Consider the following 23,533-nt stretch of genomic DNA (forward strand, 5'->3'; position numbering starts at 1 on the left):
CTATGACCGAAGTCAGACCTGGAGTCGATTTTCGGATCCGGAGTTGGACAAACCGAAAATCTATCGACCTGGCGCATGACCTCACCAGGTCAGACACGCCTCGGGCGCCACGCCACGTGGCCGCAGCGGCCGGCTCGGCAGCCGCGCGGGCCGGCCGGCGACTCGGCGGGTACCGCTCAGCAGCGGTCGGTGACAACAGTTATCTTTGGTCAAATCAGGCCTTGGGCTGATCCTTGGCAAGATTCCTTCACTACTCACTACTCGATCTTTGGTGTTGTCTTCTGCTTGTAGAGTTATGCTCTACTTGGTAGCCATATCAAGTAAAGTAAAATTGCTACCATATAATATTTTTAAAGGCATAAACAGCGCTATTGCGGCATTTAAAATCGCGGGAGAAATCAGGTTGAGGGCATTGTGTATGCCCCAGAGCTCATGACAGAATCGCCTCAAACTATCCTCCATGAAAGCCGCGACCAGGGAGTAGTGAGCATCACTCGACTTCCTTCCAAAAACAACAAACCCAACCCGCTTCTCAAAGTCAGGTTCTCTGCAACGCAACTTCCAGCTCACTTCTATGCTGTATATGTGCGGTACGAGGTGAGGCCCTCATACCAACTCCCTCGACGATGCATCAGGTGTCAGAGATATGGACATGGCAGGGGCACGTGCAGGGCTCGCACGGAAAGATGCGCAAGGTGTGCTGGAGACCATCCAACCCTTGGCTGTGATGCCCCACCATGCTGTGCGGCATGTGGAGGCCCCCACCCAGTCACCAGCAGGGAGTGCCCTGTCTGGAAGGAAAAGGCCAACGAGCTTAGAGGAGTAGCCCCACAGCTGTCCAACCAAACCCGGACCCAAGCAAGGGTGATCCCTCAGGCCAGTCCCTTCAACCAGGAGCGCGATTGGCCAGAGCTGGCTACCCCAACAGCTGGCCCTTCTGGTGACAGGTCCCGGCGAGCTGCTCCCAAGCCCCGACCTGCGTCCTACAGCTCTCTCTCACAGGCTCCTGCAACCAAACCGACAAAGGGGCCCCAGCTCGTGCATGAAAGCACCGAAGGTCGCCCCCCGGCCCAAACATCAGAACTGAACGGAGAGATCGAGCAGGACAGAACCCCCTTGCTCACTGACCCCTCCCCAGTAACTCCGATACTGCGGTCCAGGGCCCTCGACTCTGATGACTCGACAGGTCGTGAGCAAACAGAGAATCTCACCGATGAGGAGGAGACGCCAAACAGTCGCTCTCTTTTCTCCCTGCAGCGATCGCCAGCCATGTATAGCGATAGTGACTCGGACTCGTCTCTGACGCAATTCACCCAGAAGACACCGAGCACTCGCCTCCGATCACGCACAGTCAAAAAGAAGAACATGGGCGTTCGATCGCAGCCTGTGACCAAACGGTCTTTCATTCCTGAATAGGTCATCACAGCACCTTGCTGTAAGCAGTGTTCATGCATTTTCTTCAATGGAATGTAGGAGGTCTTCTCTCACATCTATCAGAATTTAAGCAGTATCTACAAAAAGAAATTCCTCTTCTAGCAGCAATTCAAGAAACGCATTTTCGGAACTCTGATCACTACAATTATGATGTCCCTGGATACACATTGTATAGACATGACATAAATATGCCAAATCGACAGGGAGGGGTTGCACTATATGTAGCGAACTCTCTTCCTCAGCGTCAAACAATCTTGGCTTCCACACTTAATGTGGTAGCGGTAACAATTTCCTTGTTTAATCGAGAGGTTTTGGTCGCATCGGTGTATTTGCCACCCAACTCAAACATTGTTAACCGTGATACCATAAATGCTCTGTTTGGACAAATGCCTGAACACTGTTTGATGCTAGGCGATTTCAACGGCCACAGCCCATTATGGGGCAGCCAACAGCTAACTCCAAGAGGGCGGATCATAGAGACTGAACTCAACCGCCAATCTCTTATAACTATGAATGATGGAACTCCGACTTTCATCAGCCACAGCTATCATACAACATCCTCCATTGACCTATCAATCTCTTCCCCCAGAATAGCCCCGCTTTTCAAATGGAATGTTTCACCAGACCCCCTTTTCTCAGACCACTTTCCTATAACCATTGAGCTTGCCAACGCCACACCACTGTCTCCTATAACTGAACGCAAAATATGGAAAACGGGTAAGGCTGATTGGAAAGCATTTAACGCGAGTGTCAACCGTCATTCCCCTTACAGCATGAACCGTACGATATCGAACTTCATAAACGCAGTAAGGGCTTCAGCCAGTGAAACGATAAAAGAAAAAACCATCAAAGTCGGTGGCCCAAATTTACCTAAAAATCCACCCTGGTGGAATTGGAAATGTCAGCGAGCCAAGGCTTTGCGGAAAAGGGCATACAAGCAATTTCAAAGGTGTATCTGTGATAGACACGCCCACCTCTATTCAGCAGCACGAAAAGAATGTGCTGAAATTATATATAAGGAAAAAAAGGAAGCATGGGAAAATTACGCTGCTAAGTGTAACCGATTCACCCCCCTCAGCGAGATATGGTCCCAAGTTCGGTCATTTGCTTCCAGAAGAACCGCTCCACGCCCCTTCCCCCAACTGCGTATAAACAACACGTTCATAACGGCCCCGCCTGAAGTCGTAAATGCTCTCGCCAGACAGTTTGCAGCCGCTTCCTCGACAGAGATTTACGATCCAAATACTCATCGAATCCTTATCAGCCAAACCAATAATCTTGATTTTTCCTCAGCTAATACTGAGTCCTATAACGTTCCTTTTACCCTTCGCGAACTTAAATTATCTTTGGCAAAGGCCAGCCCCAAGACGTCGGTAGGCCCTGATGGTCTTCCTTACGCATTTTACATCAACCTAGACGAACTAAACCTATCCACTCTACTCATCGCTCTAAATAATCTTTGGTTAAATGATTCCTTCCCGGATGAGTGGCTCAGGAGTATTATCGTTCCGATTCTAAAACCAGGCAAAGACGCTCAACTCCCAAATTCCTACCGCCCAATCTCTCTCACAAACTGTATTTGCAAAATCTTTGAGCGCATGGTGATCACCCGCTTGCGTTACTACCTGGAGGATAAAAAATGCATAGACTCCTGCCAAAGTGGATTTCGTCAACACCACAGCACGGCAGATAATGTCGTTCGTCTAATCTCTGACATTCAAGTTAACTGGGAACGTCGCCAACCAACAGTTGCTGTTTTCCTGGACCTAGTTTCTGCCTTTAATAAAGTACACAGCTCGACGGTTCTGAACAAACTGCATTCAATCGGCATTAGAGGCCATTTGGCCATCTTTCTTCGTAATTTCCTCAAACCTCGCACCTTCAGAGTTCGTTGTCAAACCACGCTCTCTGACGCTTTCCGAATGGAGCACGGTGTACCCCAAGGAAGTGTATTGTCACCTACCCTATTTCTAATCGCTATTAATGATCTCTTTTTATCACTTCCACGGTTTCTTACCCTCTCTGTCCGTTACTCACTTTTCGCCGACGATATTGCAATATGGGTCTCCCACAAAAGCTATAAACAAGCCTTTTCAATTATACAAAAGGTAATCGATCACTGCGTTCAATGGTGTAAGAAATGGGGCTTCTTTCTATCAGCTCCTAAGTCAGCTCTGATGGTCTTTAAAAGGGGACCTCTACCGTCCTTAGACGAATCGCCACAGATTGATGGAAATAGAATCCCGTTTTACACATCCCACAAATTTTTGGGGATAATCCTGGACTCAAATCTGACTTTTCGACTCCACGTAGAGCACATCAGGACACGTTGTCTTAAAAGAATAAACGCCCTAAGATGCATCTCAGGTTTTACCTGGGGTGCGGACAGAAAAACGTTGTCAATGCTTTATATAGGACTCATCCGATCTACTCTCGAATACAACTGTTACCTTTTTAGTACACTCTCGCCCACTCTTTGTAAACGGCTCGAAGCCATACAATCAAATTGTCTACGGATGATAACTGGGGCGTTCCGCACAACACCGACACTCTCCCTGCGGACGGAGGCAAACCTGCCAGCACTAGAAGACCGCCGTTTCTTCCTTTTCCTACGATACTACTATCGCGCCAAAAGTATTCCGAACCATTCTGCAATTCCAGCGATGGAAGCCAGGAAACCCTTTTCCCGGCAACCTCTCCGCAGGTCGTGCTTCCTTCCAGAAATTATAAATCAGGCTCATGAGATACTCAACATTGGCCAAATAAACGTTGCCTCTAAACCGCCTATGCTTCCCTTCTGGCTCCTGCGAGACATTTCTATTGAATATCTTTTTAACGATTCAAAATCTAACATTTCGCCAATGGATGCCCAATTGCTGTTCCATGAGTATGTACAGAGAAACCTAGACTCCACATTCTTCTACACTGACGGCTCATGTCTTTCAAACCAAACGGGCGCGGCAGCCGTGGGCCCGAATATTAGATACAAAATACGCCTGCAAGACCATGCCACTATTTTTTTAGCAGAAGTTCACGCTATTCAAACGGTAGTCCGTCATATACAAACACTTCACATTGAACAGGCAATAATCTGCACCGATTCCAAATCTGCCCTTCAGGCTCTAGAAAGAACTGATAACGTCACCCACTACTGCATCCAAAATATCCACAAAATGCTACTAGAACTAGACGAAAGTCAGCATATAACTTTTCTTTGGGTGCCAAGTCATTGTGGCATCGCAGGGAATGAGCTGGCAGACACCCTCGCTAAGGAAGGAGCAATGAGAGCAGACCCTAGTGGGGTGCCTCTCTCGATCGGGGACGTCTGCCACAAACTCCGAACAAAATTTAATACTTACCTACAAAACAAATGGAATCAAACCCACTCTCCTCATTTATATGCGATCAAGCAAAATCTTACATCCTGGACAACTTGCAACCAGCCAAATAGGATTCGCGAGGTTACACTGGCAAGGCTACGATGCGGACATACTCGTTTCACCCACTGTCATCTTTTCGAAAGGACGGACCCACCAATGTGCCAAACATGCAACACACGCATTACGGTTGAACACATTCTAATCGGATGCACAGTCCTCCGCAACGAACGAAAACATATCAACAACTACCTTACAAAATATCGCCTCAGAAACGATCTTCCGACTCTTCTCGGAGATGATCCAGCACTAACTGATCTAGTACTTGATTTTGTCTTAAACTCACCTTATTCCGACAAACTGTAAAGTAAGCACCATTACTTGGCCTTAGGCATACCGCATTACAAAGAATATATAGTCGCCGAACGAATGCGAAAAGCGTTTTTTTTTTTTCATCCTCGCTATCATCGCAAGGAACTGTCCACATACTCTGGGGTTGTCCCTTCACCCACTGCACAACGACGAGCAGCGGCCAAGGATTCTTCAGTCACGGACCCGGCCGCTGAACAGCGGCAGCGGCCGGGTTTGGGCGACCACAGGCCCGGGTACAACAATCGGCCCTCAACAGCGGCAGCGACATATCCTCCACTCTTCAAACCTTTCCTATCATCTAACTTTTATCGTAACATCGTAGGTAACCCTACCAATTACCATTCACAAACTTCCTCCTTCCCTCCCCTCACAAACATCAATTTAACGGTAAGTCTCACTGTCATTTATGTATCTTAACGTAAATTCATGGGTTTTTCCCCATATTCATGGCATAGTACATGGATATGGGTTTTCCCATGTTGTCTTGCAGTAAAAGTGGCCACCGGTCTTAGTTAGGACGGCCGGTTTCTTTTGCGCGGCGTAGTTAGGTCGCCGCCCTCCTCGCGAGGCCAGTAACGTAAGTTAGGGCCACTAAAAAAAAAAAAAAAAAAAAAAAAAAGCGTGTCACTGGCGCGTGTTTATTGAAATAGCGCGCTGTTGTTGCATTGAAATATTGGGCCTGTTCCAGCGCCTCCAGAAACCTCCAGAAAGCTCCAGAAAGCTCTAGAATCCTCCAGAGAGCGTTCCAGCGCCTCCAGAAAGCTCCAGAAAGCTCTCGCCAAAGCTCCAGAAACCTCCAGTAGCCTCCAGAGAGTTGAGAGGTCCAAATTTCTCTGGAGGCTCTGGTCTACAATTATGGTGCACATGTGACAATCACGAATGTAAACAAAGGACATTTGACTGATTATTTTACAACTTGAATGTAAAGAAAATTACATTGCTATAATTTTATTTATCTTTTTAACTAAAATTGAAAACAAATTTTGCGTTTCAAGAGAGAACAATCGTCATTCTTTTGGTATCTATGACGCCAATCTCCAGAAATCTCCAGATTGCGTTCCAGCGCCTCCAGTAAAACCTCTGGTAGAGCCTCCAGTCAAGAATTTCTTCTGGAGGCGCTGGAACAGGCCCATTACAGGGATAGATCAAGATCAAGATAGGTTCCTTGTTTTCCGGCCCATTCTGCACATTTTTTTGTCTAATTTTATTGTGAATGGAAAAGTGGGAAACTGAAGCCACGCTTAGGACGCCACCAGCGCATAGTATTGGTATCAGATCTTTCGCTACTCTGACGCGGTTAGTTCCAAGGTTCCAAGGTTAGTTCCGGAACTTCAGGCCGTATTTACGACCGTCGTAACCATGGCCAGTCGCCTATCGCTGGAAATCAAAATGGAATGTTATATCCTGTGGTGAATTCAGTGTGTATTTTATTCATCTAGCAGCTTTGCATAGGTTTTTTTGTGTTGATACATTGACATCCTTTCTATATTCTCCTGACCCTGACCTGAATTTGCTGCTCAGCAGAATATTCTGTGAGTGTCACAAAATATTATGCCATCCAATGGCTTATGCCAGACAGGGTCACCGGGCAGAACATTTTGCTGAGTGTGGACTGTGGAGAAGGCCTCATGTCATGTTTTATCTGTCCCTGCTAGCTTCTTTCAATCAAATCAAATGATAGTTTTATTGGTTAGCTGCAGGGCTGCAGAATGCAGAGTCAGAATCAGTTAGAGTTGGCACTCAGCAGTTTTGCCTGGGCCCTGTTCGGTCGCTGTTTTTATACCAGCGTGCTGTCAGTTTTCCCCATATAAGGAAGTTATTGCTGGCGTGGCTTGGCCTGTCATTGGTCTAACGAATAGACCACTGGAATTCAACCAATGAGGAGCCAAGAAGTAGCAGCATAGTCGCAGCCTGCTGATAAATAAACGGGGAGCGAACAGAGCTCTGGAGTTGCTAAAATCTTAGCAACTCCAGAGTTGGAGTCAACACTTCATAGCTCAAAGTCATGCCCCAAACCTGGTTGCTTGATGATGTTTCGCATCAACCTTTGAAAATAAGATTTTGTTGAAGCTGAGGACATATACTGTCATCTGGGGCTACTATGATAGTTTTGGAGATGTTTTTCCACCTCAGAAGTCAGACATGCAATTTATTTCATTACCTATATGGACTTAATGAGCAATGCATTCTCTGGAGTCAGAGCTGGAGCCAGAGTTGTAGTCAATTTTACAAGCCAGAGTCTGAACTCTGAGTCACCTAAACCTTAAAATCCATCGACTAGCCCTGGTTAGGTGTCACCAGAGATGATGGCCGATCCACTCAGGAGTCAGGAACTCCTGTGCAGACGCTGATGATCCTCATGCAGAGAAAGTTGAAAATGCTCCAATTAATCAGTTCACCTTGCTAAAACCTACACGCACGATGGCAGATTTTCCACATGAAATGCATAGGGTTTATGATAGGCATCGATGTGGCAAGTAGGCATTCTGGAGAGGGTGAATGTGGGGGGGGGGGGGGTGAATCGGAAGTTATTCATCTTTGCTCCAGTGAGGGGAAGCATTTTGCTCACATTCTCTTTTTTGTGTGTGTAGGGAAGCACCGCAAATCTTGAACAAATACGGAACCAAAAAATATAATACCGCATAGCGGCGAGGGATCCCTTAGAGTTGAGGTAGGCTTGGGATTCTCAGACCATTAGCAGACCAAATTTGGGTCACTTGGTGTCAGTGTGGGGCGTGGGCTCTTCGAATCTTGCTAAGGATCCCAGGGATCAGCGTGGGTCACCCCACACATTCATGGGGGACTAGGGCTTTCCTAACTCAATGTGGGGCCCTCAGAGGCCAGTGTGAGTGGCAGGTGCTAAAAGACCATGTCGAGCCCTCAGATAACGTGCGAACCCTCGGGTCTGTGTCGAATCGTAATGACCCCACGTAGAGATATAAGAAGTGTGCGTTGGGTTGGGACCCTCAGAGGCACACGTGAGTCGTGACCCCTCAAATGCGGCTTGGGGTCAGAGTTGTCGCCTCAAGAGCTTGCCTGAGCTATCAAAGGCCAGTTAAGGTTCTCATAAATTTTCGAAGGCATCCTCCCAAGATCCATGTGGCGGCTGGCCCTTTAGAGGTCTACATACATTGTATGTATAGGGTGCATCAAGTGTTGATATCCAATATAATTTGGAATATTTCCAATATGATCTGAAATACCGTGTTGCTGAGAATGTTCTTGCATTCCTGCATCCTTTCCTGAGGCGTAGATTATCTGAGCAGCTGATTTTGCCAGACATGAGGGTCAAACTTTTCAGTTTAGAGGTACGTAGTCGCGCTATTGGCATGTCCTATGGTGGCAACTCACAGAAAGACATTGCCTGGCACTTCAGGCCAGGGTACCAGTTCTCACTAGCAAACGCTGGTGGAAGAAGTTAAGGAGATGGGGGGGGGGGAGAAAGACTCCAATCAAGGCGGTATCAATGGTCCCTGCCATACCAAATAATTACCGATGATCCCGGAAAATTATCCCTCATTTCCCTCATGTCAAACACACGCTTAGTGGCATCCTCATTGCTCAGCACCATAACTGAAGTGATAGATACTTACAACTACTTATATGTTCACTTAACATAGAACATGTTATGCTTCTTATTGTGACCAGTTCTTTTTTATTTTTCTAACATGCTTTGATTTTTCTTCCAGCTAGCCAGAATGAGTCAAGCACCAGCCAGCCAGGACGGTCTTCCAAACACCCAGGACATTTCTGATGTCGAGGCCATCTATTCCCAAAGTCAGGAGCAGCCTGGCGGCGACGTCCAGAAGTGGGGCCGCCTGTTCCCCGTCGGCATCCGTGCCAAGTTTGACGGCCTAGGTATGATGCTCGACTCTGGGGCATGTGCTATATATATTTGCTGTTAACCCGCATTCCACTGAGGGGGGAGGGCTTAATTCATAGCCCCTCCGGCCTCCCCCTCCCGTTTTTCTGCAATAACTTCCAAACCGCTTGACGTATCGACGCCAAACTTTCAGTACCTTCGGCTGCATCAATTTGACACCTTTTGATAAAATATGAATTTCGTAACTACTATAGGTCGGCCGGAAATGACGTCAGGGTGACGTCATGTTCGGCCGATTTCGACGCAAAACATTGAACCACGGCAATCGCTCCCAAGAGCTCAGTTTTTAAGCTAGATCCAATTTCTTTGCATGAGAGGACTCAGAATGGACTGCGATATCAAACTGCTATCTCGGATTTTCAAAATTTTGAAAAAATTAAAAACTCAAAAGTTATAGTTTTTTTCAAAAAGTTTTTTACTTTTCGAAAAAAAAACAGAATATTTGTCATAGAACATGTTTATGACTTACTCTAGCAAGTTTTAGCCAGATATCTTCAAAAATGGCCAAGTCATACGCATTATAGCAAAAAAAAAAAAAAAAATCACAATGATAAATATTCAAATAAACTTTTCAGTACCTACGTATTTGACATCGCACACCAATATAAATAGCACCATCGTGTTCCTGAGCCCAAACTGCATCCGATAAATACCTTTATTGTTCAAAGATTTTAACTTTAAAATTTGACCTGTTTTGACCTGAAATTGGCCTGACCTAAGCTAAATTCAACTCAATATGACCTCGAATGACATAAACGACATCGAATTCGAAATATGTGGCCTAAATGGATCATAAAACATGTGTCACGTGACCGATGCATGCTATAAGATTTCCTTGACCTGTGATGACCTGGCCTGGCCCTGACCTGAAAATCAAAATACAAGTTTGTTACCCTCAGGGTATCTAAAGCATCTGTTCACGAGTGTGTAAACCAAAAATGAGCCTGATCTGACTTGTAAGCCGGCGGCCAGAGCCCAAAATGTGAAGAAGCCAAACATTGATAATTTTTACTTTGACCTGACCTGTGACGTCATTGGTGACCTCGAGGTCAATGAAATTAGGTTCCGTTCGACAGTTTTTCCGGGGCTATCAGGTGCCGTTTGAATTTTGACGATCGGCCCAGTAGTTTCGGAGTTAGGAGGGGGGGGGGGGGCTATGAAGAGCCCCCCCCCCCCCGTAGGGCGCTTTATACGCAGACCCCAGTGGGGCGCGGGTGAAATGACTGAAGGTAATGAAAAGATGTTCGTATTGTGATGCATTAAATCTGTGTTTATAGCATGCTTGTGTTTTGATGTTTAATGCGTTTACTTAATGCACTTATTTGAATATTGCCTGTTTATATAAGAATATTAACTATATTGTTGCCCACCATATGTATAGATGCATGCCCCTCCAGAAACAACGCAGTCTGTTTATTCACCGGCGTCGGCGCTGACCTGTGCCCGGTGCGGCTCACCACAGATATGTTCAAAAACGAGTACACGCTGGGCCGCGGCGAGTCCTGCGACGTGGTCGTCGGCCTGCACAACCTTGTCGAAAAGTACCTGCTCACCATCAGCAAAACGCACCTCAAGTGAGTCCAAACCTGTCGGCTGCGGTTCCTTTCATCACCTGTACCTGTTGCATTCTTACCATAATTGCCAGTCCAGTTTCTGGCGTACCGTTCAAACATTTTGTTGGTTGTATAAGCATTTATTAGTTTTATTAGTTAGAACGACCTAGAGGTACTTAAAGTGACCCAAATTATTTGTTTCGACTGTTAGGTCTTATTCATATAGGAATAGATGATATGAATATTGATATATTATCCATAGGAAACCTGAAATCCGGTTCTTGCTCAAATCAAAATGCTGCTTCTTTACTTACGGATGGTTATGTCTCAGAGAAGCAGATAAACTCATACATTTTGCGCTTGGCCCTGGTGAAGGTCGCTCTAAACTCGTCAACTGTAGCTCATGTTGCCACTCTGCAGGGTGGTGAGGGCCGAGGCGTCCACCGGCTGGCACGTGTACCTGGAGGATCTGAGCTCCAACGGAACATTCGTCAACGGAGAGCTAGTCGGCAGGGGCAACAAGGTGGCGCTCAAGAACAACGACGAAATCTCGCTCTCCATGAAACTCCTCAAAGGTTAGCTGCGTTTATCTGCGAAATCCCAGCGCGTTGTTGAGTGTATGTCAATGCGCCTCATCTTCAGTGGATTTGTTTGTCACTTAATGCAGTAAGCATATTTTTTAGGGCTCATTTAGTTTATTTACCTTATCTTAACTTACCTTACCTTACCTTACCTTACCGATAACGGTAATTTTGATGGCCACTATGGCCTGTTAGGTCCCGGTCGCATCGAGCTTCTGAACTAAGGACTCTTGTGGATGCTACTTTGGGATGGAATATCTTATTCGGATTTAAGCACATTTTATAAAGGTGACAATTCGTCATCGAAAACTTAAGACCCATTCAGTCTGGTGTTTGCTGGGTGGGTAGAGGCAGATTCGCATTCACCCTAAATGTACCATTCAAGTGCTTGTGGTTGCTGCAGATGACGTCTTGCAAGGAACAGTCTTTGTAACAAGCGGCTCGTTGACGCATCATATGCCTGCAGTTTATCTAGGCATTATGAGATCGATACCGTTAGTTCAGCACGGCGATGTGCGCACTGACCGTGTCTGGGGGGTCCAGCCCACCGATATACCGCCGTGTTACCGGCCGTCCCCGTGTCTCTCGGCAGTGTTTGTGTTCTGGCCGTGTATCGGGTGCCCACCGATATACCGCCGTGTTACCGGCCGTCCCTGTGTCTCTCGGCAGTGTTTGTGTACTGGCCGTGTATCGGGTGTCCACCGATATACCGCCGTGTTACCGGCCGTCCCTGTGTCTCTCGGCAGTGTTTGTGTTCTGGCCGTGTCTGGGGGGTCCAGCCCACCGATATACCGCCGTGTTACCGGCCGTCCCCGTGTCTCTCGGCAGTGTTTGTGTTCTGGCCGTGTATCGGGTGCCCACCGATATACCGCCGTGTTACCGGCCGTCCCTGTGTCTCTCGGCAGTGTTTGTGTACTGGCCGTGTATCGGGTGTCCACCGATATACCGCCGTGTTACCGGCCGTCCCCGTGTCTCTCGGCAGTGTTTGTGTTCCACGACTACACGGATAACGACTCGGCCAGCTACCCGGAGCAGCTGCGCGCCCGGTACACCATGTCGCGCGTGCTCGGAGCCGGCGCGTGCGGCGAGGTGCGACTCGCCTTCCGCAAGGTCAGACACGCCCCGTCCCGCTCCCGGCCCACAGACTATGCCGGTACGGCTCGGAGGGAGGGAGGCGATGGTGGCTAATCATCCCCATTAGTTTGACCAGTCACTCGTGGGCTTCGATTCAAATACATCTGCTCACTGTTCTGAGTGTTCAGTGCCCACAGTCTGTTTAAGGCGGGCAACGAGGTTCATGCGAACATAGAACTAATTTATACCAAGTTCATGAAATTCCTGTGAACTGATTTAACAAGAAAATCTAATTGCGGAGCGAGCGAAGCGAGCGTAGTCTTTCCTTAGATTAACGGAAATTTTTTAGTATGAGCGGCCGGCCGGCCGTGCGGACGCTTTTGCGAGGCTTATATCTCAGCAACCACTGAACCGATTTACACGCAGTAATTTTTGTAGGTAACTTCATTCCTTCTACCAAGTATTGGACTATTCCCGATGCATGTGGGTGACCCCTTATGCACGTGCCACGTGCAAAACGAGAGGTGTCAGTTTGGTAAAAATTGCAATATCTCGGTAACCACTGGGCCGATTGCGCTGAAAGTTGGCATGTAGGTAGGCACCCATTAGGCAATGCATATCCATGTGCCAGAGTTGGGATGCTGCTGCACGTACGCACGTGTAGAGGTCGTTTCCAGATCTCGAGAACGGCTGGACGATGGCACTCAAATTTTGAACACGGTTAGGGACCAGTTGGGCAGTTAGTAGGGTGCCGTGCACAGGCCAGTTGGGACCCACTTTGCACGTGCGTACGTGCAGGGTGCCGCTTTCAGATCTCGAGAACGGCTGGGCCGATTGTACTCAAATTTGGCACATCGCTAGAGACCGGTTAGTAGGGTGCCGTGCACAAGTCAGTTGGAGGTACCCCCTCGCAATTTCGCACGTGCGAGGCCCACCCTCTCGCTCGCTCTGTTAGTTGCCCCAAAAGGCGTTATACTGGTGTTTAAATGTCTTGATAACTTTTGCTTCCTGAATATATGTTTCATGGTTACATGGGCGGGCATTATTTTCTGGCTAGTTAACGACCTAAGATCAGGAGCAGGACGTCTCATAAGTCATGGGAGCTTCATTGGGTGAGTCTGACATTGGACCCGACTCCCAGGGCACCATGGAGCGATTCGCGATCAAGATAATCTCCAAGAAGAAGTTCACGCTGCGCGGGCAGCACCAGATCAACCAGACCGATGCGGTGGCCAACGAGGTGAACGTGCTGCGCGCGCTGGACCACGTAAGGACTGCAGGGTCGCGGATAGCTGCTTGTGACGGTAGGATCAGCTGGGTGCAATGGGGTGGGGGTGTGGTAAATGCCAACTGGTGCCAAATGGGTAAATGGTGTGAATGAGAGGTAGGTTTATATTCCTAACGTGAAATCTCCCCGTTCAGAGTATTAGTACTTACTGTGATCTGTTGTCGTTTTGAGACACCCGCTATGATCGGTTCACATTCGTATGCCGTACGCTCGGATGCTGTAGTCAGTCAGTCAGTCCAGCCGCCGGTACTCTCACCGCCAGCCGTGCGTGATTCGGATCCACGACGTGATCGACTCGCCGGCGGCCGTCTACATCGTGCTGGAGCTAGTCGAGGGCGGCGAGTTGTTCGACAGAGTCATGGCGCTCAAACAGCTCGACGAGCCCACCGCCAAGCTGTACTTTTACCAGATGCTGCAGGCGGTGCGCTACCTGCACCAGAAGGGAATCGCGCACCGCGACCTCAAGGTTAGTGGGTGGGCTTATTCGATTGGGGATCTGTTTGGCTTTTCTAAATTTCATGCTGACCGGTGTTTTATACCAGACAATAGCTCGGTGTTTCTGGCTAAATTGTTTCAGCTTTCTTCCACACCCTCGTGTGATTTCTTGTTGAAGTATCACCCATTTAATCTGGTCGGGAGTTTTGTGTGCTCGTTTCTCTATATCGGTAGAAAAAGACCCATATCTGCATTTGTGAAGCTGAGTATCTTAACTGGATTTTGAAATTGCGTACTTTATCCTAAACAGTTAAGGGTTACTGTATAGTTAACTGTCCCAACTGTCTATTGTCTCGCGCACTGTTCGTGAGTAAAGTAGATCACGATACCGAGGGTAAAGCGGGCCGCACTGACATCTGTGCGTTGTTGGGTAGGTACTTTATATTACATAATTGCGTTGAAGTACAGTACTTTGAACACAGCGAGCAATCACTGTCGCTCATCGGACGTCCGCCAGCGCCCGTTCCCCACGGTCTATAGCCGGCTCCCGTCCGTCCCTCAGCCGGAGAACGTGCTGCTGGCCTCGGAGGAGCAGGAGACGCTCGTGAAAATCACCGACTTTGGCCTGGCCAAGATCGTGGAGGAGGACGGTCTGTTGAAGACGCTCTGCGGCACGCCCACCTACGTGGCGCCGGAGGTGCTGCGCCGCCGGCCGGACGCCAACTACACACACAGTGTCGACTGCTGGAGCCTGGGCGTCATACTCTTCATCTGGTATGCGCCGCGGCGTGGGCAGCAGCGGCGCCGGGGCCCGACAGGCTGCTGGGTGGGATGGGAGGCGGCCATGATGTTGCAGCTGTTAGGCTGTTAGGTTTGCTATAGATCGTGTACCGTACAGTGCTTAGGCTCCCTGAGCTACTGTGTATCTGTGGGAGGCTTTATCTATTTTATTATTCTTTATTCATTTTTGTAGCTACGGTACATCAGATTACTTACATCACAAACCACAAACGCTGGCATTGACGTCCCGTAGCCTAGCCACCAGGCTGAGCTGTGTGACACCCCCCGGTCCGCCGGGTGGCTGCTGACCGGGGCGCACCTCCCTCCGCCGCAGTCTGGCCGGGTACCCGCCGTTCTCGCCCGAGTACAAGGACATGCCGCTGCAGGAGCAGATCCTGCGCGGACGCTTCACGTTCCAGCGGCGCCAGTGGCGCGGCGTCAGCGAGCCGGCCAAAGACCTGGTGCGCCGCCTGCTCACCGTCGACCCCGCCCAGAGAATCTCCGTGGAGCAGGCGCTGCAGCACCCCTGGCTGCAGGTGAGTAGGTGTTACTGCAGGACAGCATCTCTGGCTGCATGTCGGCAGGTGCTAATGGAGCAACCCCGGCCGCTGGTCATAGGTGCTAACGCGACATCTCTGGTTGAAGATAAATTAGGTGCCGCATTAGCTTATGTGCTAGGTAAACCATAAGAATGACTCATCTCATTCGTAGCAACTTCATGCGTGTTCGCGTTGATCGTTTTCGCGAACTGACACTCTGGTATTACGCTCTGCACTGTATGTAGCATATGTAGAGCGTAACCTTTACGTCTAAGCAATATGCTGAATTCAATACAGGCTTATCGACAGCCTGAGGCAAGTGCTGTGTGCCCCGTATGAACGCAGGTGTTCGCTGATCAGCCATATGTGGTAGCTGAGTGCTCGTGTGTGACGCCGTGTGTGTCGCCGGTCGACAGGACAAGAAGACGGCGGCGGTGGCCGACCGGCTGATGGGCCGGGGGAAGCGGCGCGCCGAGGACTGTCTGGCGCCGGCCGGCCGCCGGAGACGCACCCTGGCCGACGTCAACGGCCACCAGGAGACGGCGACGTCCTGAGCGGACGGCGGCCCTACGCAGGGCGGACGATATTCAGCAGCTGGCCGGGGCGGCAGCGTGCTGCTGAAAGGAGACGGCCCATTGCAGGCGGCGGTCGCGCTTGTCTCTCGCCGGGTCGCCGTCGATCTGGGCGTTCCGCGGTGCCTCGCTGGCTGGTAATACTCGAGGGGCGGCTCGCCCGTCCGGCCACCGCCGGCGTCTCAGCCGGGCAGCGCCGGCCGACCAGAGACTGATGTCGCTGCTGCGCTGGAAGTGGACGGACTAGTACCTGAACGGGGTGGGCTGTGGACGGCTGGAAGCCCGGCAGACGGGCAGTCTGTCGCGTTGGTGGAGGACGCGGGTTACCGCGGCGGTGGCCTTGCTCTGTGCCTGGGAGCTGTGCTGTGCTGATAGTCCAGAGCGAGCCTTGTCCAGAGTGCTTGTACTTTGGTAGCGTGTAGTCTGCACCTTGGTGCAATCTCTGAACAGTCTGCACGCGTCTTGCCGTGATGTCCTGTGGGGACTGGGGTGAGCCACGCCCGGCTGGGACCGTCAGGCGGTCTGACGGCACTGGGGCCCCGATAGCGGGCGGGTGGCTGCAGCGTTTTGTGAACATTGTTATCGCATCGTCGTCTGACTCCGTAGGTGATACTGCCGCTCATGACGTAGGGTTTTCTATTCCTTTATGAGGCTACAATGAGTGTGGCACATGTTTCCTGAAGCAGCGTATAATATGCGTGCTCGTGTCTGTATTGATGTGTTTCTGCCTCGCAAGACCGTTTTTGTACTTTTGTTTCATCATGTGATCAAGTGAATTGATTTCTCAGATATTCATTGGCAAGTGCCAACGTAGTTGACCCAGGAATAATAAACTTACACTGTTCATGAGTAGTGGTCGCTTTGACACCCTTCAAATCAGACTGCGGTTAGCGTCCACGCACGCCGTCGACTGACTGACATGATAAGTGGACACCAGACAACCGTGCGTACATGGGTGGTAAAGTATAATGACCGATTACAAAGAATCCTCGGTTACAGTGCAAAACGGAAGAGCAGCATGCCTCCTACCTACGTATTTGGTATTATCGGCGGGCCGCCCCTGCTGACTGTCCATGATAGGCCAGGGCTGCCGGCCGACTGAAGACACGCACATATTATACAGATCTGGAATGACTGGCGACCACGGATCCACAATGCATCGCTCACCATCACTGCTATCGTAATACACGGACAGGTCCCCAATAACTCTGCACGAGCGTTCCCTACCGGCCCGGCGGCAGCCGATCAGCTGACCAGTCGTCTGACTGCCGGCCCTTCCAGCCGGGGCCGGTGATGTCCCACGGACTCTGGCAGGGCAGCACGGCGCGGCGCGGCGGCTCGCACCGAGCCCCGGCCACCGGCAGAGTCTGCGTGTGTGAGCGGCCAGCGCAGGCGGGCCCGCCCGCCCGCAGCCGTTCGTTGTTGGCCCAGCGCGGCGGCGGGCGCGGTCTTTGAGATCACCCGGCCGGCGGGAGTCCATGCACGCCCCGGCCTTTCACTAGCGCGCGCCCGACTTGGACTTGGCGATGAGCCATTGCAGCGTGATGTCGATGTTGTCCTTCTCCTTGCAGGAGATGGAGTAGCAGCAGATCTCGCGGTCCTGCACCGCCGACAGGTTCCTGGGGAAACGACGTGGCAGATATAGTGCAACTGAGACCAACCTCGGTGAAAATTGTATGACGAGTAGGTACTGCAATAATGACAGCTCTTAGTGTTCAAACCTTATCGCTTGAATAGTTTGAAACATAAACTATTAATATGCATTGAAGCTCCGTGATCAAAACTCAACAATCGAGTGGTCCCTAAAAGTCGACCATTGCGTGATTAAATGGCGTTTTTCGGCACTCTGGTATAAATTAAGTACGGCAACTCACAGTCTTTCGATGAGTCCCTTCTCATCGAGAGCGTTAGGCAGGTCACGTTTATTGCCCAATACGAGGACGGGCAGGCCAGCTAGCTGCGGCTTGTCCAGCAAATTGTGAAGCTCGTTCCGTGAGGCCTCCAGCTTGTCCATGTCCGCGGCATCCACCATGTACCTGGCGGCAGGACGACAAATGGTTAACTTGGACGACCCTCATACCGGTGCTCCAAAACCTTTTCTTTTAAGCCCGAAACAGAATTAATGGTCGTGCTTAAACTTTGAATTTTTCCTATCGTCGAGCATAGTTATTCTTACCTTTCAATCTGATCTTCTGAAATTGTTACGAGCAAAAAGATTTGACCCAAACTGAGGTAAGACATCTACTGACGCCTGACGGATTATATGACAAGTCATCGGGCAAAAAGGAGATACCTACTACAAAGCCAGCACTTAAGAAAGCCATCATACACAATACATACTGTGGCACACATGCTCATTCATTAGTAGCTCATGAACATGCTATTACCCGGCACAAGATTAATTTGGCCGCGGAGAGGTCCGGCGGCTTGGCACTTACACGATGGCGTTGACGCCGCGGCAGTAGCGCTCCCACATGGAACGGAAGCGAGGCTGGCCGCCGATGTCCCACAGCTTGATGGTCACATTGCCCTTCGAGATCTTACGCATGTTGAAACCAACGGTTGGAATCATGTCCTCGCTGAATTGACCCGACTGGAAAAGGAGAATGCATGCTGGTCACATATTTCGACTGTATCAACTTCTATCTCTTCTTAACTTCGGGAGGGGGGCGTTTTTGGCAACACCAGTCACCACCGGCCAGTTTTTTTTTTTTTGCGCAAGGAAAACAGCAGCGTACAGCGCCGCGAAACTTGGTATACCTTATGATACGCCAATTTAGCATCGCGTGTGATATCTCTGACCCCAGGTCACATAAGGTCAGGTCAACAGATCAACTTAAGTGATCATGCCTATAAAAACTTGATGTTTTTGTCAATCCCAATTCCCAAAGTTGACATCTTAGAAGTTTGAACCTCGGACTATTGCATGAGGGAATCAGTACCAGCAATGTGTAATGTGTATCCCTCGGAATTTTGATATCGGTGACCTAATGTCAGGTCAATATCGCGATCTCTTCATGTCAATGTGGGATAAAATTGAAATACTCTTCTTTCGAACGAAAACACTCAAACATCGGGGATGTGAGTAAGCATGACACACTGAATCGGATAATTGCACCCGTGACCCTGTTTCGAAGTTGGCTGCGGGGCCCACCCGGGCGCGGGTTAAGACACCTGGATGCCCCGGAATGTCCCCATGACTTGAAGATCCCATGTGTACAGGGAGACTCCACTGTGGCCTGTGCGTGCGGTGAGACAGACAGGTATGTGAGGGGCAATTGTAACTCTGAAGAAATGACCTTATCTTCTTGCATCTCAAACACTATGTTGCTGAAACCTACCCAGTTACCCACCCCTCCCATGTGTTGGGAGATGTGCTCAAATGTGTGCCATGACCAGTGAGGATTGAGAAATGCTGGGAAACACTTCAAAACCTCAACCCGCGCCCCGTTGGGCTATTGGCGGACCCTACCACCCATCAACCCTCGCCGCACCTATTGGTTTCCTACATACGCGCCGGCCGAGGGGATGGGGCGGGTACGACCCCCCCCCTCGCCATTTCGCCCCTGGTGGAGCTAGCGCGTCGCGGAAAAAACGGGCGTGTGCGCCGTTACGAGACGCATACCCGATTTTAAGGTCCTAAGTCAACCGGTGACCTCTGAGGTCAGGTCAAGTGTTCCAAGGTGCGGTTCCGTTTTTGGTGAATAACTTCGCAAAAAACAGCCGCAGAGCCGCGATTTTGGCAGCATCGTGTTCGATCGCTCAGGCGCGTCGAATGATATACTTTTTGTTTGGGTTAGGTCAACTTAGGGTGTTGACCTCGTCACCTCGGGTCACGGTCAGGTCAGCACCCCCATGTCACGAAATTGGTCGAAGGAGGTTATGTCGCATACCATTCGATTTGGCAGGTCTTCCTGAGTCCATTGGTGGCTTTCCCGACTCGCTAGCTCAATTTGATCGGGAGTTAGTGACGAAAAACTAGGTAGGGCGCAAGGTCAACATTGCAGAAGTGAAGCATCGAACCTTGCAAGGAGTGCATGAAATCACGATTCTGTGTGCTTGAGATAGTTGGAGATCGTTCCCGGTGCCAAAATAGCAGTTTTCATTTTTCCCTATTGACTTATACCTAATGGTGAGGTCACGAAAATGACCTGACCTCACATGACCTTTAGGAAAAATCCGAGATATACAAGTTGTGACACTCCTAATGGATACTAGATAGTAGATCCTGCAAGTTTCATTTCCCTGTGAGAGCTCCTCTGGCAGTGAGGGCGTTGCGAAGTTGCGACATGTGAAGACCGTGCAGAGGTTCACTTACGACGTCATAGGTCGGTGACTTGACCTGACCCGAAAATGCGGTTGGTGTCAAAAGATCTGACTTGAATCAAAGGTCAGGTATGCTAAGTTTCAGCTCTCTATCGCCGGCGTGTTCGGAGCTATCGTGAAAAAAAAAACTATGTGGGGGCGGCACCCGCACCCTCCCCCCCCCCCCCCTCGGCCGGCGGCCGAGGGTTAAGGGGGAGGCGTTTCGGCCCCCTCGCCCAACATCTCGGAAAGTTACCAACCGATTTTGAAAATTCAGACGGTGTTGGATAGCCCCACCAGGGAACTAGCTTGTGACCAGGTTTCGTTGACCTAGGTGCAACCGATGACGTCACAGGGCAGGTCAAAGGTCACATTTTTCACTGATCACGCCCCTTCTAAGGAATGCGTTATAACATCGAATAAAAGGCATGTTATCGAAGATCATTGATAGAGCGTTGGTTGCCTAAAACATATTTTGCTTAGAGAGGTCACTGATGCCATGTCAGGTCACACAGGTCAGGACACTAAGAGTCACAATATGAACCCACCTACATATACTGGGGTCATGACTCATGTGATGTTTCTTGGCCAATTTTACCTTATAAATTCAATGGTATGGGCTAGACAACCATTAGGGCCATTTTAGGGTACGTTCTGGTAGAGGTCAGGTCCAGGTCAGGAAAAAAGTCAAATATTTAAGTTGATACTTTTGCATAAAAAGGGCATCTCTTTGATGCAGCTCATCACGAGAAATCCAATGGTGGTCCTCATTTCACTATATGATTGGTCTAGAACAGCTAAAATTTTAGTTGAAAATTAAACAATAATTTTGAGTAGGTAGTTTAATTTTTTGCCATAACTTTGTCAAAAATGGAGCTATTAAGCTCAAATTTGGTATATCAATAGCAGATGAATAGATCTATAACATATTTTGGTATCTTTGAGAAGAAAAAATCGGAAAAATTGGTATTTTTGGCTTATTATATAAAAAAATGACTAGTTTTGGGGGTCAAAATCCAAAAAATTAAAAATCCTAGATAGCAGTTAAAGCAGTTTTGTAGCCCTGTTCATTCCACAACTTTTTGATGGTAGACATTTTTCTCTATCTTCAAAACTGTACTTATGACAGCTTTTCCAGCAAAACTTTTTATCAAAAATGACAGAACACGGTCTCATTCTGATGTCATTGGTGGCAGGGTCTAGAAAAATTTTAACAAATTTTTACTGCGTCCCAAAGTGGAGCAGAGGGCATGTGCTACAACTAAGGACACAGGACAAGGAACAGATAAGGGCACTGAGGAGGGCAGAAAGTAGGGCACGGCAGGTTACAGGGCATGGCACAGGACATTTTAGAGGGAAGGGTACAGGTCAGGGCACACAGCAGGGCACAGGTCAGGGAACCGGACAGGGCACAGGGCAGGGACGCAGTGGGTCAAATCAGCAGGGGCTACGTCCCAAGGCGAGGGAGCTGCGTCCCAGAATGGGATGCAGTAAATGCCTTTAAATATGCCCTGATTTGTGGCCAACCTATCATGGGCTCTAGAAAAATTTTGGATCGCAAGGTAAAAATTAATGCCCGGAAGGGTCCTGAAAGTTTGGTGGTGATAGCTCTTATACCTACTTAAGGAGATATCAACTGAACAAGAGACTGGCCCGTTTTGCCCCCCCCCCCCCCAATGAATCGCAGGTCAACACACCAACTTTGTCCATGTTCCAGCACATCAAATAACTTTCTTTGTTATTAATGGACCCACAAAGCAGACAAAAATATTTTACAACAAACTACAGCAATACGTTCACTTTCACATAATGCATAACTATATGTTCAAATAAAAATATTCAGTCACAACGCACCTCAAAGTGCTAGGCACGTAACATGATAACATGGATCAAGCCTGTGCTAGAAGCTAGCCTCTAGCTAGAATAAAGATAAGTAAGTACTTACAGCAATCACATTGACAAATGTAGTTTTGCCAGAGTGTTGAAGGCCAACCAGAGTAAGCTCCATTTCTTCTTTCCAAAATAAGCTTTTGACCCAGTCCAGAAACTTATTCACAAGGGACATCATTTTGAAGAATTGAAAAGAGATCTGAAGCTCAGATAAGCTGAATGGCTAATGTAACCCCGAACCCGTAGTTTTCTGCAACAACTTTACTTTTAGCCCTGCGCACCCCGCCCACTATCTCATTTTTGTGATCAAAATGCAAAATGATTCATAACATTATTTATGGATGGTAATTTTCTCAGCACTAAAAACCGGTCATTTTGTGGTACTTTCGGCAAAACTAGGCATTTCCAGTTAATTTGAGGTATAACAGGGTCATTTAGCACCTAACCAGTTATAACACCTATTTAAGGGACTTTAGCACTGCTTTCAGTCTAATTCGCAGTACTTTTAGTTTGAATGGCACCTAATGGTAGTCATTTCGCACTATTTTTGGTAGATGTTTAGGCATCCCTACTAAATCTAGAATGATTTTAGTATATTATGGAGAAATAAACTACAATACTAGTCTGTACTAGCTACAGATTGTTTGTTGCCAGGTCGATTAGCGTCTGTTTCGGCGCATGCGTTTTGAGAGGACCGATAGGACGCAAGGCGCGCTTCTTGGACGGATTTGGCAAGGAATTTGGATAGATTGATTTACGTACGGCCTCAGCGTGTGCCGATCATCCTGCCTTTTCTTGTCCAAGAGTGAACTGAGCGAGGTTCTTAGCATGGAGTGATGACGATTTCCGCGAGGATGCCAGGTCGATTAGCGTCTGTTTCGGCGCATGCGTTTTGAGAGGGCCGATAGGACGCAAGGCGCGCTTCTTGGACGGATTTGGCAAGGAATTTGGATAGATTGATTTACGTACGGCCTCAGCGTGTGCCGATCATCCTGCCTTTTCTTGTCCAAGAGTGAACTGAGCCTACCGTCCGCCCAAGCGTAGGGGAGAGTGGGGTGGGTTGTATCAGTTTTTACTCCGAGACCCATAACCTCGTAACTATCCGTGATAAACTCATTATTTCCATACTATCTCCTTCCTTGATTCTTCTGCTTTTTTGTGCAAAGTAACTTTTGAGCTACTTCTACTAGTATTTCTTCTACGGTCTGCCGAATAGGACAATGTTTTTGATACAACTTGCCCCATGGCTTGGGTGAGTTGTATCACATGGTGGGGTAATTTGTATCACTATTTCACGTTTCAGGGAGTGTGCTTGCTACTGGTTTTGAACATAACAACAACATTAAATGGGGTTAATGCAATGCATATGCTCAAAGGCTTCACTTTTATTAAACCAAACTTAGGCCAATCCGAACGAAACATCGAAACGAACGAAACATCAACAGACTAG

General features: G+C 48.8%; 2 protein-coding genes across 11 annotated transcripts; one reads left to right on the top strand and one right to left on the bottom strand.

The window, feature by feature from the left end:
* The first annotated feature begins 183 nt into the window (after positions 1-183).
* LOC122378648 (serine/threonine-protein kinase Chk2-like) lies at positions 184-16,740 on the top strand. 10 transcript variants are annotated; one of them, XM_043359907.1, is made up of 11 exons: positions 5,803-5,855; positions 6,315-6,491; positions 8,873-9,041; positions 10,529-10,640; positions 11,040-11,194; positions 12,183-12,310; positions 13,416-13,541; positions 13,825-14,028; positions 14,560-14,771; positions 15,112-15,313; positions 15,733-16,740. In XM_043359907.1, exons 3-11 carry the CDS (start codon positions 8,882-8,884, stop codon positions 15,868-15,870), a joined length of 1,437 nt encoding a protein of 478 aa, XP_043215842.1. In that variant the 5' UTR covers positions 5,803-5,855; positions 6,315-6,491; positions 8,873-8,881; the 3' UTR covers positions 15,871-16,740. The 10 variants fall into 10 exon arrangements, with proteins under 10 accessions (XP_043215847.1, XP_043215842.1, XP_043215840.1 ...); XM_043359912.1 differs by lacking the exons at positions 5,803-5,855; positions 6,315-6,491 and adding an exon at positions 184-208; XM_043359905.1 differs by lacking the exon at positions 5,803-5,855 and having other exon boundaries at positions 6,310-6,499.
* Positions 16,741-16,838: 98 nt separating this feature from the next.
* LOC122378653 (ADP-ribosylation factor-like protein 8B-A) lies at positions 16,839-22,597 on the bottom strand. The gene is made up of 4 exons (XM_043359940.1): positions 22,139-22,597; positions 18,327-18,481; positions 17,763-17,924; positions 16,839-17,507 (listed from the first exon to the last, which is right to left on the bottom strand). The coding sequence occupies exons 1-4, from the start codon at positions 22,259-22,261 to the stop codon at positions 17,387-17,389; spliced, it is 561 nt and encodes a 186-aa protein (XP_043215875.1). The 5' UTR covers positions 22,262-22,597; the 3' UTR covers positions 16,839-17,386.
* Between the last annotated feature and the right edge of the window lie 936 nt (positions 22,598-23,533).

This window comes from Amphibalanus amphitrite, unplaced genomic scaffold (genome assembly GCF_019059575.1).
Source record: "Amphibalanus amphitrite isolate SeventyFive unplaced genomic scaffold, NRLGWU_Aamphi_draft 000063F_arrow, whole genome shotgun sequence".
Classification (NCBI taxonomy): domain Eukaryota; kingdom Metazoa; phylum Arthropoda; class Thecostraca; order Balanomorpha; family Balanidae; genus Amphibalanus; species Amphibalanus amphitrite.

What these genes read in the sequence shown, in the direction of transcription:
- LOC122378648 (XM_043359903.1), top strand. Translation starts at nt 6,543, where the DNA reads ATGGCCAGTCGCCTATCGCTGGAAATCAAAATG. An exon ending in TATCGCTGGAAATCAAAATG is followed by an intron (nt 6,576 to 8,872) that starts GAATGTTATATC and finishes TTTTTCTTCCAG; the next exon opens with CTAGCCAGAATGAGTCAAGC. An exon ending in TCGCGCACCGCGACCTCAAG is followed by an intron (nt 14,029 to 14,559) that starts GTTAGTGGGTGG and finishes TCCGTCCCTCAG; the next exon opens with CCGGAGAACGTGCTGCTGGC.
- LOC122378653 (XM_043359940.1), bottom strand. Translation starts at nt 22,261, where the DNA reads ATGATGTCCCTTGTGAATAAGTTTCTGGACTGGGTCAAAAGCTTATTT. An exon ending in CGCGGCGTCAACGCCATCGT is followed by an intron (nt 17,925 to 18,326) that starts GTAAGTGCCAAG and finishes TCCTGCCGCCAG; the next exon opens with GTACATGGTGGATGCCGCGG. An exon ending in AAGGGACTCATCGAAAGACT is followed by an intron (nt 17,508 to 17,762) that starts GTGAGTTGCCGT and finishes TCGTTTCCCCAG; the next exon opens with GAACCTGTCGGCGGTGCAGG.